This window comes from Cryptotermes secundus, unplaced genomic scaffold, assembly GCF_002891405.2.
Source record: "Cryptotermes secundus unplaced genomic scaffold, Csec_1.0 scaffold653, whole genome shotgun sequence".
Taxonomy (NCBI): Eukaryota; Metazoa; Arthropoda; class Insecta; order Blattodea; family Kalotermitidae; genus Cryptotermes; species Cryptotermes secundus.
Genome location: NW_019736406.1, coordinates 402721 through 416362, shown reverse-complemented (window position 1 = coordinate 416362; position 13642 = coordinate 402721). Strand labels below are relative to the sequence as shown.

General features: G+C 38.8%; 1 protein-coding gene across 5 annotated transcripts in view; it reads left to right on the top strand.

Moving 5' to 3' along the window:
- The window catches only part of LOC111869901 (GRAM domain-containing protein 2B), a 246535-nt gene extending 233204 nt beyond the window's left edge, over positions 1-13331 (top strand). For 3 of the 5 annotated variants that reach the window (XM_033753590.1, XM_033753591.1, XM_023861766.2), the window contains 3 exons: positions 3702-3921; positions 7397-7520; positions 10457-13331. In XM_033753590.1, coding sequence (XP_033609481.1) covers positions 3702-3921; positions 7397-7520; positions 10457-10609 — 497 coding nt within the window. In that variant the 3' untranslated portion in view covers positions 10610-13331. The remainder of the gene's footprint in view (positions 1-3701; positions 3922-7396; positions 7521-10456) is intronic. The other 2 variants (XM_023861767.2, XM_023861768.2) reach the window with 2 other exon arrangements.
- Positions 13332-13642: the final 311 nt, after the last annotated feature.

Genomic DNA, 13642 nt, shown 5'->3' with positions numbered 1-13642 from the left:
CTGGAAGCCAATAATCTTTTTAAATAAAAATTAAAAAATAAATAAATTGAAATCTATCCGTATAGTGGCACCCTTACTCACCTGTTGACGGTTAAGAGCCTGCTATCAAGACATCTCATACATATGTACCCCACATAATAGACAATGCCCTACATGATATTGTTTATTGCTCTGGTGTTACTATCACCAGTTTGCAATGTGCAAACTTGTCCTGCATGGTGTTTTTATAATGACCTGTTGTATAAAACTTAATCTATTTTTGTTTTCATTAATGCAAAAGAATACTTCTTTTAACATTCTCTATAAGGATTAAAGTTTAAATTGACTTACCAAATGCTCAGAGCTGAAGATAAAACAAAGTAATGGACAACGCTCGCAACCAAAAAAGGACACATCACAAGACACAATACACACAAAATATAGGATGAATGACTCCCATAGTGGAAGAATGACGTAGTATGTGAGTTTGAGTTATGATGTGTAAGATGATCGATATTAACAAATTTTGATATATACAAATTTTATTATAGTTAGTGAAGAATGTGAATTTTAGATAATTTTATAAACGACACATGATGGCGAGCAATGTAATAGCTTGATGTAAATAACACACCTGAAGATGGCACAATGATGCCGAAATATGTAGTGAAGTGACATGTGAAATTGAGTGCACTACAAGACGGCCAATATACATGTCATGGACGAACATACAGTACATTCATGTATTTTATTGCTGTTAATATTTTGGGCTTGTAAAACATGTTCTGTATACTTCTAACATGGATCCAGATATAAGATTTGGTACAGAACTTAAACCATCTACCTTTCTGGCAGTAGAGATTCAAGATCCTACCACTGAAACATTTCTCACTTTCAGGACCTATTTCCCTAAGACCTATCATAATATTATTCATACAGCTTCTTGCCCTTCCAAGCAGCTATGTTGAAAGATATTTCTTCCACAAAAGTTTCACATTTCATGCCTTCCTATCCATGCTGCATATCACGCTCATTAAACTGTCATTGATTTCATTACTTTAATAAATGGTGTGTGACCCATGCATATCACAGAGTTTCTCTTTGCACCGTGTCCTGAATTGCCTATTTGTTTCATTCCTCTAATGACCAGATGTTTTCCTGAGCACCTTTTTTCAGACACTACTGCTTTATGGTCTTATCTCTAATGAAAAAAAATACAGGGTAATTAAAAAGCAGTTGAGCCTTTTTAAACTGTATAACTTACCTATTTTACTATGTTCAATGCCAGTGCTTGAGGTTTTTACAAGACTGTTATTGAATCTCCATGTGATTATTACCAGCGATACAACATATTTCTACTCACACGTGCTTCAATATCATGGACATGTCATTAGAAACACCCTCTTTGATCTTGATACAGAAGTCCAGTACATTTTTTTTTCATGTGGCTTGATAAACAAATATATCCTTAATAATTCAGATTTAATGATTTTATAACAGTTAAAACGAAGATGAGATTGTTCTGAGTTATGACACTGTGTAGGAGGTTACCAACACTCTGGAGGAAACCATTGCTTCATACTGTTGTTAAGACAGCAGAATGCTGATTGTTTGAATTGCCAATTAACCGAATCAGGGAAACCAAGGGATTTGTCTGCTAAACATCATTGTTGCACTTCTTCAAATAAAGTGGTTGAAACTCTCAATTTGTAATTATATTGTAACATGTTGACCATGTGGGCGTGGGTTCGAATCCCACAATTGTAGTCGCTAGTGTAAAATTGAGCGATCAATAAACATATTCATTTTGACCCAAAGACCTATGCTATATGTATTTGTGTTGCGTCACATGGCTGAAGTGTTACACTGGTGTTAGAAGTGGCATGGCTCTGATTCAAAAAAAGAAGTATTGGACCACATTGAATATAACACAACTACACAAGAAAAAGTAGTCACAACAAGTGTTGGAATCCCTGCTCACCAGGATGGAGTCCATGCAAGAAAAAATGGACGCCAACCAAGCAAAGACAAATACTGAAATGATAAAGGCCATCTGAGAGGAAATGAGAGCTGGCCAACAAAAAACAAACGTTGGCCAAGTAAAACTGCGAGAGGACATGAGAGCCAACCAGGCAAAGATGATGGCCTGGCTGGACAGGAAACCTGAGGTGGCATAACGAGAGGTCCCTGTAGAAGACGCTGCAGTGATGCCAGTCAGAGAACCAAAGAAGAAACAGCATAGGTACCGAAAACTGGCTGTGAAGCGCTGCCACTAGATGAAGGAATGGACCCAGGATCATGATGGGTACTGAAAGGACTGGCCCTCGCCTGCAGAGGGACAAGCCACTGTGCCAAAGTCACACAGCAGACATGTTCCAATATTTATTAATTTTTCATGTTTCATCTGTTTTAAAAGTTTTCTTTTTTAATTTTTGTTGTTATATTATGGAGCCAGGCTAGCGTAGTCATTATAGCGACTACCTATGGCCTGGATGACGTGGAGAAGAGAAATTTGTTGACCCTACTGGGACTCAAAATTCCGACTCCTTAGTTGTCCAGCCCGTAGCCAGTCACTATACCTACTACACTACCATGGCTCCTATCTGTTGCTACAGTACATTATAATAGTGTTACAGTGCTTTTGTGGATAAGAATTTAGTCCAATTATCCAACTTTTTGATTATCCAAACACCTTTGTCACTAATTAATTAAGATAATCGGTGTTCTACTGTTCATTCCACGATGTTGCCTGTGACTCGTAAAGATCTTGACTAGGGCGTTAAGTTCATTTGTCTGTAAGCAGATGCTTTCTTTAATTTCAGTTTTAACACTTTCATGGCTAACATTTGGTCTCGCATTTTTCTGGCGGGGTTAATAGAAGAACCAGTCATGGCTTGAGTAATAGACTACAAATCTATCAACACAATTAGAATCAAATCGTGTAAATACATCATTTATTTTTTCATTTCATTTTATTTTGTAACACACCAGATAAGAGTAATATATGGATCCGTATATAATTCACAATTCAGTAGTAATAAGACTTGCTCATTATATTGCCTGTGAGCCGAAACATGTGGTGACATTGTATTCTAGACCAATAAAACCCAATTGTACCCCATAAAGTATGAGTGACTTATTGGGTGAATTGTTGTGTTTGACAGGAATTGATGTGATAATTTATATAACGTTTATGCTTGTCATCTCAGAAAAGAGTACTCTTAATTGAGAATAATATTTGGTTACTTTTACTCTCCTACTGCCATCTCCAAAACATACTGATGTCTGTTTTGGGGCCCATGTAGTCTCCTGTGAGCTCCGTATGGGGAAGTAAAGTGTTCAGAGCTTAAAGCCGCCCACTCTTCTCCATATAATGCTGAAGTTATGAATGTGGTTGTGATACCTCCATTCGACAATAGGTCTTCACAGCATAGTGTTTACTTCAGCATAAGGACCACTATTCCCATATAATGCTGAAGTTATGAATGTGGTTGTGATACCTCCATACAACAATAGGTCTTCACAACATAGTATTTCCTACTATTCTATTACTCATTTTCAGTTTGTGTCAAATGTGACACGAAAAAGCTTTTCTGAGAGAAGCCAGTGACCGGAAAATATAGCAGTCAGTCTAATTAGATTGTTTGCCCACATTTGAGCCAACACATCTTCTGTATCTTCATGTTATCATCAATGATATATTGTTTATATTGTACTAACAGGTTGTACGTCGAGGTTACCAAATGGTAACGTTAAAGTGTCGGAGAAACCGAAGCGGTTTACAAGGGATAACGCCTTCACATCTTTATTTCCACAACCAACACTAATCCTAATCATAGCTACTGGTTTGCTGGTTCTGCTGTTCCTGTCTGCAGCATTCCTGCTGTACCGCATTGGACGAATACACCACCGGTTTCCTGAAAATCCTGTCATCACAGGCAGGTACGTAAGAGATTCCATGACACTGTCTGTTATGGAAGCACTCCTATTGGGACAGTACCATGTGTTTCATCACCTATCTTGATGAGAAAGACTGCGCCATAGCTCAAGTGGTTAGCTGCTGGCCCAGGTCTGGTCAAGTGGGATTTGTGGTGGAAAAAGTGGCGCTGGAGCGGGTTTTCTCTGAGTGCTTCGGTTTCCCTTGCCAGTCTTCATTCCACCAAATGCTCCATCATCATAATCACTCAGGGCAGGTTACAATAGGCCAATTAGTGGCTGCCGTGCTGAGTGGACCCAGTTGGACCCCCCCCCCACTAACCGAATCTTGATGAGAACAAGAAAATTCTTTTCAAGCTGGCAGTTAGTTGAAAGTTGTTTGGTGTTTTACATCTGAGCCATAAGCACAAGAAAAGAATTTTGTAGAGACTTATAGAAAATATGATAGCATTTCATTTCTCTTTAATAATAAATGTTATGAGTTTGTCTGTAACGTTGAATAATTCTGTTTTCATCCCTATTTCAGTCTACCCACTGTAAACAGATCTATGCCAAGTGCCCCATGACAGAAAGTCAGTTCTTCACCTAAGTTCAGGGGATGCTACTGCAAGTAAAAAAAAAAGAGTAATCATCTGTCTGCTGTCAATATTGGTGCAGTTATGGATATTTGAAGTCTTTAAGGGAAGTAAAGAGAGCAAGCAAGTTCACTGGTTGGTTGGTTGGTTGGTTGGTTGGTTGGTTGGTTGGTTGGTTGGTTGGTTGGTTGGTTTCTTAGTTGACTATTTAATGACCCTATCAGTATTCAGAATATGCAGCGCCAAACGACAGGATGATTAATGAATGTGGAGCAGTTGGTTGAATGAAAATTGGCAGTTGAAACCAAAATATTTGAAGAAACCCGCTCCACTACCACTTCATGTACCACAAATCCCACATATGACCTTAGATCGAACTCAAGCCAACACATTGGGAAACTGGCAACTAACTGCCTGAAAGTTTGCTGTTTTACACCTTTTACTGAAACAGAAAGTTGTTACACTAATTGCCTAAAGTGGGTACTGTCACCTCTCAGGCAACTTCATGCTATCTTCAGAAGAGACCAGTGGTTCTGTGAATTATGCATCATCATTTAGAACCTCCACTCTGACTGTTAGCTCAGAGTCTGTGTTAATTGTTTCATTTGAATCCTCAAAGGCCTCTGAATAAGAACATATGCGCCATTATTGCATCCCTTTTCAGCATAACCCTGAGAGCAAACAGACTTTGAGGAATGAACTGATTATTTTGAATGACGCAGTGACACATATATACAGGCTCAAGCGCTTGAGTATGCTGCTGGTAAAAGTTCAGTTCTCTGTACCCTCATTTCTGGAACATGGCTTTCAGATATCATGTAAGACACTGGTGACCGGACTGCTGTCCATCCTCTAAAGTATAACGTCATCTTCGTCATCTGTTTGCTGTATGGAAATTCGCTTCTTTTTTTTTTTAAATCTGTCTTTATGCATAAAACGTTTGCCAGTGAGACGTTGGCCAGTAGGAATTGTGCCTAATATTCTCAGACAGCTGCTACCACATTCCAGTTGGAGAATATATAGACAGAATTGATGTCTGCACATCCTGCAGTAGCATGTTAGTAGCATCAGCATCATGATTGCCTATGTGTTTGCACTAGTTCAGACTAAGCTAAGTATCTAATGCACTTTCAGTTAGGTGTCTGCTTATCAATGTTGCCTAACATGTTCCTCATCATTATGTTTCTGCTGTAACAACTTCACATTTGCATGCATTAAATTAAAACTTGAATTTGCATAGTGGGGGGTGGAGTCCATTTGGGTCCAATCAGCACGTCGGTCATTGATTGGCCTATTGTACCTGCCCCGGGTGATTATGATGATTGGGATCTTGGTGGAATGAAGATTGGCAGGGGAAATCGAACTACTTGGAGAAAACCTGCCCCAGCACCACTTTGTCCACCACAAATCCTGCTTGAGCAGACCCGGGCTCGAACCCAGGCCACCACAGTGGGAAGCTAGTGACTAACCGCTTGAGCTATGACATGACTGAAATTTGCATGCATAATTTATTCAGTATTGAGATCAAGCAGGTGATTACTCTTTTGTGGACTTCAAATTCTCATGGTGATGACTGTGAAGAATTGTGTGCTCTGGGTTGTTGTTTTGGGAGAGTCTGATGGCCTGGAGGAATCGCAGCAGAAATGCGACTGAATGTCACCCAGAGCTTGTGGAAGCTCTGGGTGATCGTGCTCTACCATACAGAGCTGTTGCAAGGTGGATAGAAGCATTCCAACATGAAGAGAAGCAAGTGCCGCCTTGCAATGTAGTGTCCTTTCGTACCGTTGTTTCTTGTGCCATGATCACCCAGTGCATGGAGAAAGATAGGCGCTGGTCTCTGAAGGAGTTAGAGAGACACACAGGGATTGACCAGGCAACCGTGCATCGAATTTTACGAAAAGACCTACAAATGCACAAGATTGCAGCGAAGTGGGTGCCACATGAATTAAATGAGGTTCAAAAGTGGACACGTTATGAAGCAAGTCATGTGAACTTTGAATGATATGAAATTGAAGGAGACAGTTTCTTGAATTGGATAATTTCCATTGATGAAACATGAAACATTAAATTTTTTATTTCTTAATCACAATTGAATTTTTTGAGGATTAAAGAATGAAAAAACAACAGTCATTCCGTAATGTGCAATTTTTCTTGCTTACTATACCTGTGCCCCTTCACATCTACCTGATCTGACTAAGCCAATCGGAGGGGTATATTTTGAACTTTCTTCACCGTAACGTGTTTGCCCCCCAAAATTATTTGCCATGACTTTTGAAGTAACCCACGTAAATGATTTCCTATCACCGATGAACTCTGCCCTCTTAACTGCCGATAACAATTCTCTTATGTATGAAAAAACCTGTACCTAATTCATGATTTTCATTCCCCTTTCCATAAAAAAAATATATATTCACCTGCTAGTGCGATGCCAGCTCTGTCCCATCTGACCACCTGTACTCCTACTAAATCTAACTTATATTTTGAGATTTCTTCCATCACTGCCCTGAGTGAACCTGCCCTATACATACTTCTGACGCTCCATGTACCAAATCTCATGTCCATTTTGTTTAGGCTCCATGTGTACACATAGTAGAAACTGCAGATACATAAAATCAGCTACCATAGTTGGCAGTGGATTGCTGTGCCTGACATCTGCATGTCATTCATGTTCACAAAATGGAAACAGAGGAATACTGCAGTGATTATTGATTTGGACTTCAATACTTGATTGCTGTCCATCAAAACATTTGTTAACTCTGCACACAGCTGGGTCAGCAGTTTGGGTTAAGCACTGATGAAGGAGTCAGTACTAGCAGCCCACAATACTCTGTACCTCATTCTGAATCTGTTTGATGTTTGGAAACCCAGGATAATAATATTTAAAGACAAATTAACCAAAATCACAGATTTCTATATCTTCCTAGTGATGAAGTGTACCAGGAGATCTTGAAATGGCAGACTCATCTTCACACGAAATCTGCAAATGAAGTCCAAGAGTTTCTGAATGCCAATTTGGACCAGTTAGCAAAGGTACGAAAAATCACGTAATTTACAGTATGGAATATTTCAAAATGCTGTATGTTTATGACTTTAAAAAGAAACATACTAAATATGGAACACTTATTTATTCGTGCACCAATACTTTAAAATATTTATATATACTCTTAACTCTGAGCTTCTCATGGCAGTGACGACAAAGAGATGTCACACATTGTAGTCTCATAGAAAGTTAGCATTGTGTCAGAGGTACACACTGTTTCCATCTTCAGTGTCAGAGTGTGAAAGGTAAAGTTAAAGTGGTCCATAATTTAGCACAATGCACTGAAGGCATGTGGGTTGTATAGATGCACATTTTCTTGACCTCAGCACTAAATGGAGGTGAGTGGTGCAATGTATCAATAAAATTCTAGCAATGTGCTCTGTCAACTGAGGACCGATGTACATGTGTAACACCTTACTAAGTTCACTGACTTCCTCATCTCAAGTTAAACAGCAGTAATCAATGTACATTGAGGAGCTGAGATTTGAATCCTAATATAAATTGCAAGAGTTTTACTAAGCGGCCTCTGTAGTCTAGAGGTAACGTTCCCACCTCATGACTCATAGTACAGGGGTTCAAATACCCGGCGGAGGTTGTCGAATTTTTAAGGGCGGAAAAATTCAGGGAACAAGTCCTCCGGGAGGGACTTTAAGCCGTGGGTCCCGTGTCGTAGCTTTATGGCACGTAAAAGAACCTCATATCTCCAAAGGAGGTCACTGAGCCAAATCAACGGACGTTTCCCGCCCAACAGCAGTCTCTAATACCTCTGGTAGATGGAGGAAGCATTATAGATACCTCTCAGAGAGTAGAGCCGGTCTTGCTGGCTGGGCGGGACTGATGGTAAGCACCAGTACCGGTAGGATATAGAGACTGGTAGAAATCATAGAGGGAAGCACAATGGACCAATACAGGTCTCAGTGCATGGGGAAACCCACCCTCTCCAATAACTAACTAACTAACTAACTGAAGAATTTTACTAATTTACTCAAAAATAAAAATACTTTGTACTGCATTAACCTGTCTAAAATGGATCTTCTTGAAAGCTGTGCTTGATTGTTTACCAGGAACAAAGTGTTTCAAACAGACCTGATCAAATACAAATGTTCATATATGCTAAACTAATTTAGGAGTCGTTTTCTCTGTGGGTTATTTAACAACATTTTTTCAGTATTAAGACTACATAGCTTTGGATGGTAAGATGGCAGATGGATTGAAACAGACTTGAAATGAAGCATTTTTGGTTTAATTTGGGTACTATCACAGAATTTGGCTGGAGGGACTGAGGGAAACCACAAAAAATCTATCAGTTGCAGCCCACATTTGAACTGAGTGACTGTCAAATACGGGTCTTGAGCATTAAGTCTAGAGCAACTCGTTTCATTTCTATAAGTAGTAACCAATTATACTGTGTTTAGCTGGGGCAAATAATTATGTGTTCCATGTATGTACCTCTAGTAACCTTGCTGACAACATCTGTCATGTCCTGTGTAGCACGGTCATATTCAGCAATGGTTTGTGAATGCTATATAAATATTTCTTGAATTGAGTATGTTCCTTGACATGGCCTCACAACAGGAAGTGTGATGTAAGATCAGAAGGTCTCGGGGGCCAAGAGATTTGAGCCTCCTCACCCACTCCATCCTTTAGGGTAGCAGGCTACATGGTCATCATATAGCAGTTGTATTTCTGGGAGAATTTCATTTTTAATATTTCTCATTTTACCATTAAACTTGTCCTGTTTATAGACGAGGTTTTCCACTGCAGGATGCCTCCTTGGGTATGAGGCATTGTTATACTTGTACAGCCAGCCATACTTAAGCTGGTGAGCATTCATTCTCAGTTCAGTGCCTTTAAAACGAGCTTCACATATGATAGTGTATTCTTTATTTTCTTGATGCACATTGTCACTAACATTCACTTTAAGATAAATGATATTTCTCTATACTGAACATTGATAGGAAATAAGTTGTCAGAAGAAAGGCTAATGGCAGGCTTGTTATGATTATGAGTGTTCTGAGTCCTTAACAATAAACTTAAGTGACAGATTTCTGAGGCAAGACCACTGTGCCAAGGATGTAGTTGCATTGTTATTTAATTGACTAATTAGTCAGGCTGTTAGTTAGCTGTGAGTATTACATAAGACATTGTCAATTGTCTGAGGTATGGAATTCTGCTCTCATCTTCAAGTGACTGTCATTATGGTGACAAGTATTATTTATTTTTTATTTTGGTCTTAGTGATGAAAGGATCAAAGCTGGGACCTTTTTAGTATGTGGCTGTTAACAATGACCACTAGACCACTGGGGTAGTTCATTGTTATTAAGTAACCCACAAATAAATGCATACATAAATTAAATGCAACTATATTTATGTTAAATTTATGGACAAAGAGCAGGACAGCTCAGTCAGCTTTGCAGTTTGGCTACAGGCTGGGTGACTGAAGAAGTCATGGTTGAATTCCCATAGGAGTAAGAGATTTGTATCTTCTTCATAACCTTCAGACCGGCTCTGAGGCCCACCCAGCCTTATATAACAGCAGGTGCCAGGGGTTCTTTCCCTGAAGGTTAAATCAGCAGGAGCATGAAGTTGACCACTCACCTCAATCTAGTTCTGTGGTTAAGGATGGTGGAGCTGTACCCCCACTTCCCCATATATTATCATGGCTTGGTGCTTAATTATTTAGGCACAGGAATGACTTTACTTTTTATGCATTCACTTCCTGTTTCATTGGAGAGGAAGCTGTGTGATCGTCATGTCATGTATATGTGAAATATGTCTCTCAGACAGTGGACAGTTTCAACATAATACTATTAGAAAGAATCGGTCACAGCTAAAAGGCTTTAAAGCTATCAGCTCTTAAATAGTTAAAGTTTCTGTGTTGGCTCAGAATATTAATTAATTAAGTTTCCAATTTTCTCTCCATAAGGTAAGGCAGTCCTTGGAGGCTTTGTCCCTTCTCATCGTGACAGATGACAGCAGTAATAAGTCGCCTGTAATACCAGAACAGTCATCTCAGCAATCTAATCCACATCATCACCAGCAAGCAACAGCACCTCTACCTCGAGAGAAGCACAGTTAGCAGTACGAAAACATCTCGAAACACTCAAGCAAAACTCAGCAGCAGTAATAACAACCCCTGTCCTGTAAGTCCTGGGAGAAAAGTCAGTCAGTCATGTGTTTAAAATTTATCAATATTATTGTTGTTGCTCATCTCCCCTGAAGTGAGACTTTAGCAACCAGTTGGACCATGCTCTGTTCTGGTGCTACATACAGTCCTCAGCAGGATTAATATTACACAGACAGATTCTGACTCTGTGTCAAACCATGGCTGATTGTAGGTACAATGCTGGTTCCTCTCTCAAGATAGTAGCTAGGAAGCAGTGGAGTTGTTAGAAGTACTACAACTTTAGCAATTGGCCTTTTGCTTATTGACATGAGGTTAAGATGTCACCTTGCCTGTAGTGTAGAGCAAGTGGCACACCGTCTCCTTTGCCGCAACAATGAATCCAACTGACAGACTGGAAGAACAAGAAAAAAGACATTTCAGAACAGAAACAGCAACACATTGCGGCCAAGTGCATTAATATGTCTCAGTGGAATCCATCCAATAGCCAGCAGTGTTCACCATGGCATGAAGATGTACATCTGTCGGTCTTAATGAGGATCAGCCCTTGGTTATTTGAGTTCGTTTTGATGCCCATGTATTCATGCCAGGATTCAGACCTGTGCTGTACAGGATCCAGTGAGAAGATAATGAAATGCAGGTCTGAATAAGTACAAAAACACTGAAATGTTTATCTATCTTTGATGTACTTGTAACTGAAGTATGGAAAGTTATACAGATGATTGTGTGCACCTGCATTTGTTTAGGACTTAGATGGAACTGATTGCTTTAGAAACTGCAGGAACTAGGAAAATCAGAATGAATTCTTAAATAAAAAATAAAATTATGATTGTCCCATCTAAACTCTAATATCCTTGTGTGCTCAGATATAGACCAGATAAAATTACCATTAAATGATGTCACATTACATAATCAAAATTGATCATCACAGTATTGTTAAGAAGTTTCTTCATGTAGAATGTACAGGGTACTTCAAAATAGATTCACCAGTTTTAATTGCATGTAATTATGCAACTACAGTGCAAACATCACTGTATTTGGTGTCTCCAAATTAAGCAGACTTTGAAGATTGACAGTCATGTAAACACACTGTTAGTGTCTGCACCATTGGCTTCCATGAGCATCTGTAGCTGAATTTCATGGTGAGTTGTCTGGTAAAATCTCTTCATTAAAACACATTCTGATCTGATGAGTATGCCATCTTGATTACTGCAGCTTCATGGCATTATTACCAGGTGCAGTGCATTCTCCCAGGACTGCTGAACTCAGATACACCAATTGCAATGAAGTTTGTTATGTAATTAGGTAATTACATGCAATTAAAACCAGAGCATCATTTTAGAGAGGTCGTGTATTTTCTACTCTGCACCTAATACAGATATAAAAAAGTGAACATACAAAATAATGTCTGTTAATAATGAAACTGAATAACAAAACGATTGTGTGTAATATCATTATACTCATATAAAAGAGTAGCAGTAATGAATTAAAAGTAAATTTTATCGTTCTCACATACATTTAATAGTAATTTCCATTCACTGTTGAGAGCATTACATTTTGTGACTTACACCCTTTGAATGAGAACAAAGAATAATTTTGCACCCTTCAATTGAAAACAAAGAATACACAATCTTCCACCACTGAAATTTGTCTCTGTGTTCAAGTCTTATCAAGTTGAATTGGATATCTTGGCTTTTGTCTTTAAATGGATGATACATTACAACAGCTTGTATTTGTGCATTAAGTGTTGTGATGGACTGAGTCAAGACACAGTATCTAACATTACGAATTTACTTTTAAGACTTAGTATATTTATTTCTGTATTGTTGGATTACAAGTCAGTTTAATTATTAGTCTGATGCGAACTGTTTTGCCTGGAATGATTAGTCTCTCAGAATTTGAAAGTGTAATATGTTTCTCTGTATCCAGACACATGCCATGAACCTCTTTGGTGCTCTGTTTTCTGAAACAAATTCATGCTGCAAGGGCAACTACTTGTAGCTCATGAATTATGTACATCAGCAGTGGTTATTGACTTCTGTAAGAGACTTTGTGCTGTTGCCAAATGGAATCTTTGTGCACAAGTATTTATTATTGTTTTGTACACATGGATTCAGAATTCTCGGCTCAATAATGTGTTATATCTTAGATTGAATGTGTGAGTGAAGAACACTAGCATTTGCCAAAAGAGTATAGACAGGTGCTGACTTTAGTACAAATACAATATGGGGGCAGACAGCATGGAATATGCAAACCTACACAAGCTAAAATGGTTTAAATGTATATTGACATATTTTCATCCTATGAGGTTAGTTTTATAAGTAATCAGGTTAATTGCAGAGTCTGTGTTTTGATGTGAACTGGATATCTCATATGTGTAATTTTAACAATCTTCAGCATGATACTGACTTGTTCTACCAGTCAGATCTGTGCCTTGCACCTTGTAGCATTTGTGTTTGTTAACACCAATAACTCAATTTCTGTTTTTGCACTGGAGTCTTAATACTATTACATATGTTCCAGAGTGACATCTAATACAAAAACATCATCTCTCTCCAGATTCTGTTACTTTTGTGTAGTGTTATGTCTGCTGGAAGAGACTAAGAAATCGGTAAGCACCAAAAAAGAAAAACTCCGTGGCCTGTAGTCTGCAAGCGAACTATACTGACTGAGCAACCGCTGCTTGTCGGCAAAGTTAGTGCAACTTTTGCAGGTAGTGGATGTTGCGTGGTCAGCACAAAGGATCCCTACCTCTGTTAATCTCGGTTTTCTAGACCAGAGCCCCCATTTCCTTCAATATTGATTAAACAGTAACTGTGTCAATATGAGATCTGTCAGTACCAAGACATGCAGCATGAACCCCAAGCCTTGCAGGGTTCCTAAAGGCTACACAGTAATCACTCCTATTTGTAACTGCAAGCACTTGATGGCCAACATAGCAAATATTTCTGTTTCACAACAACAGAAGTTTTAGTGAGTGATTGTTGA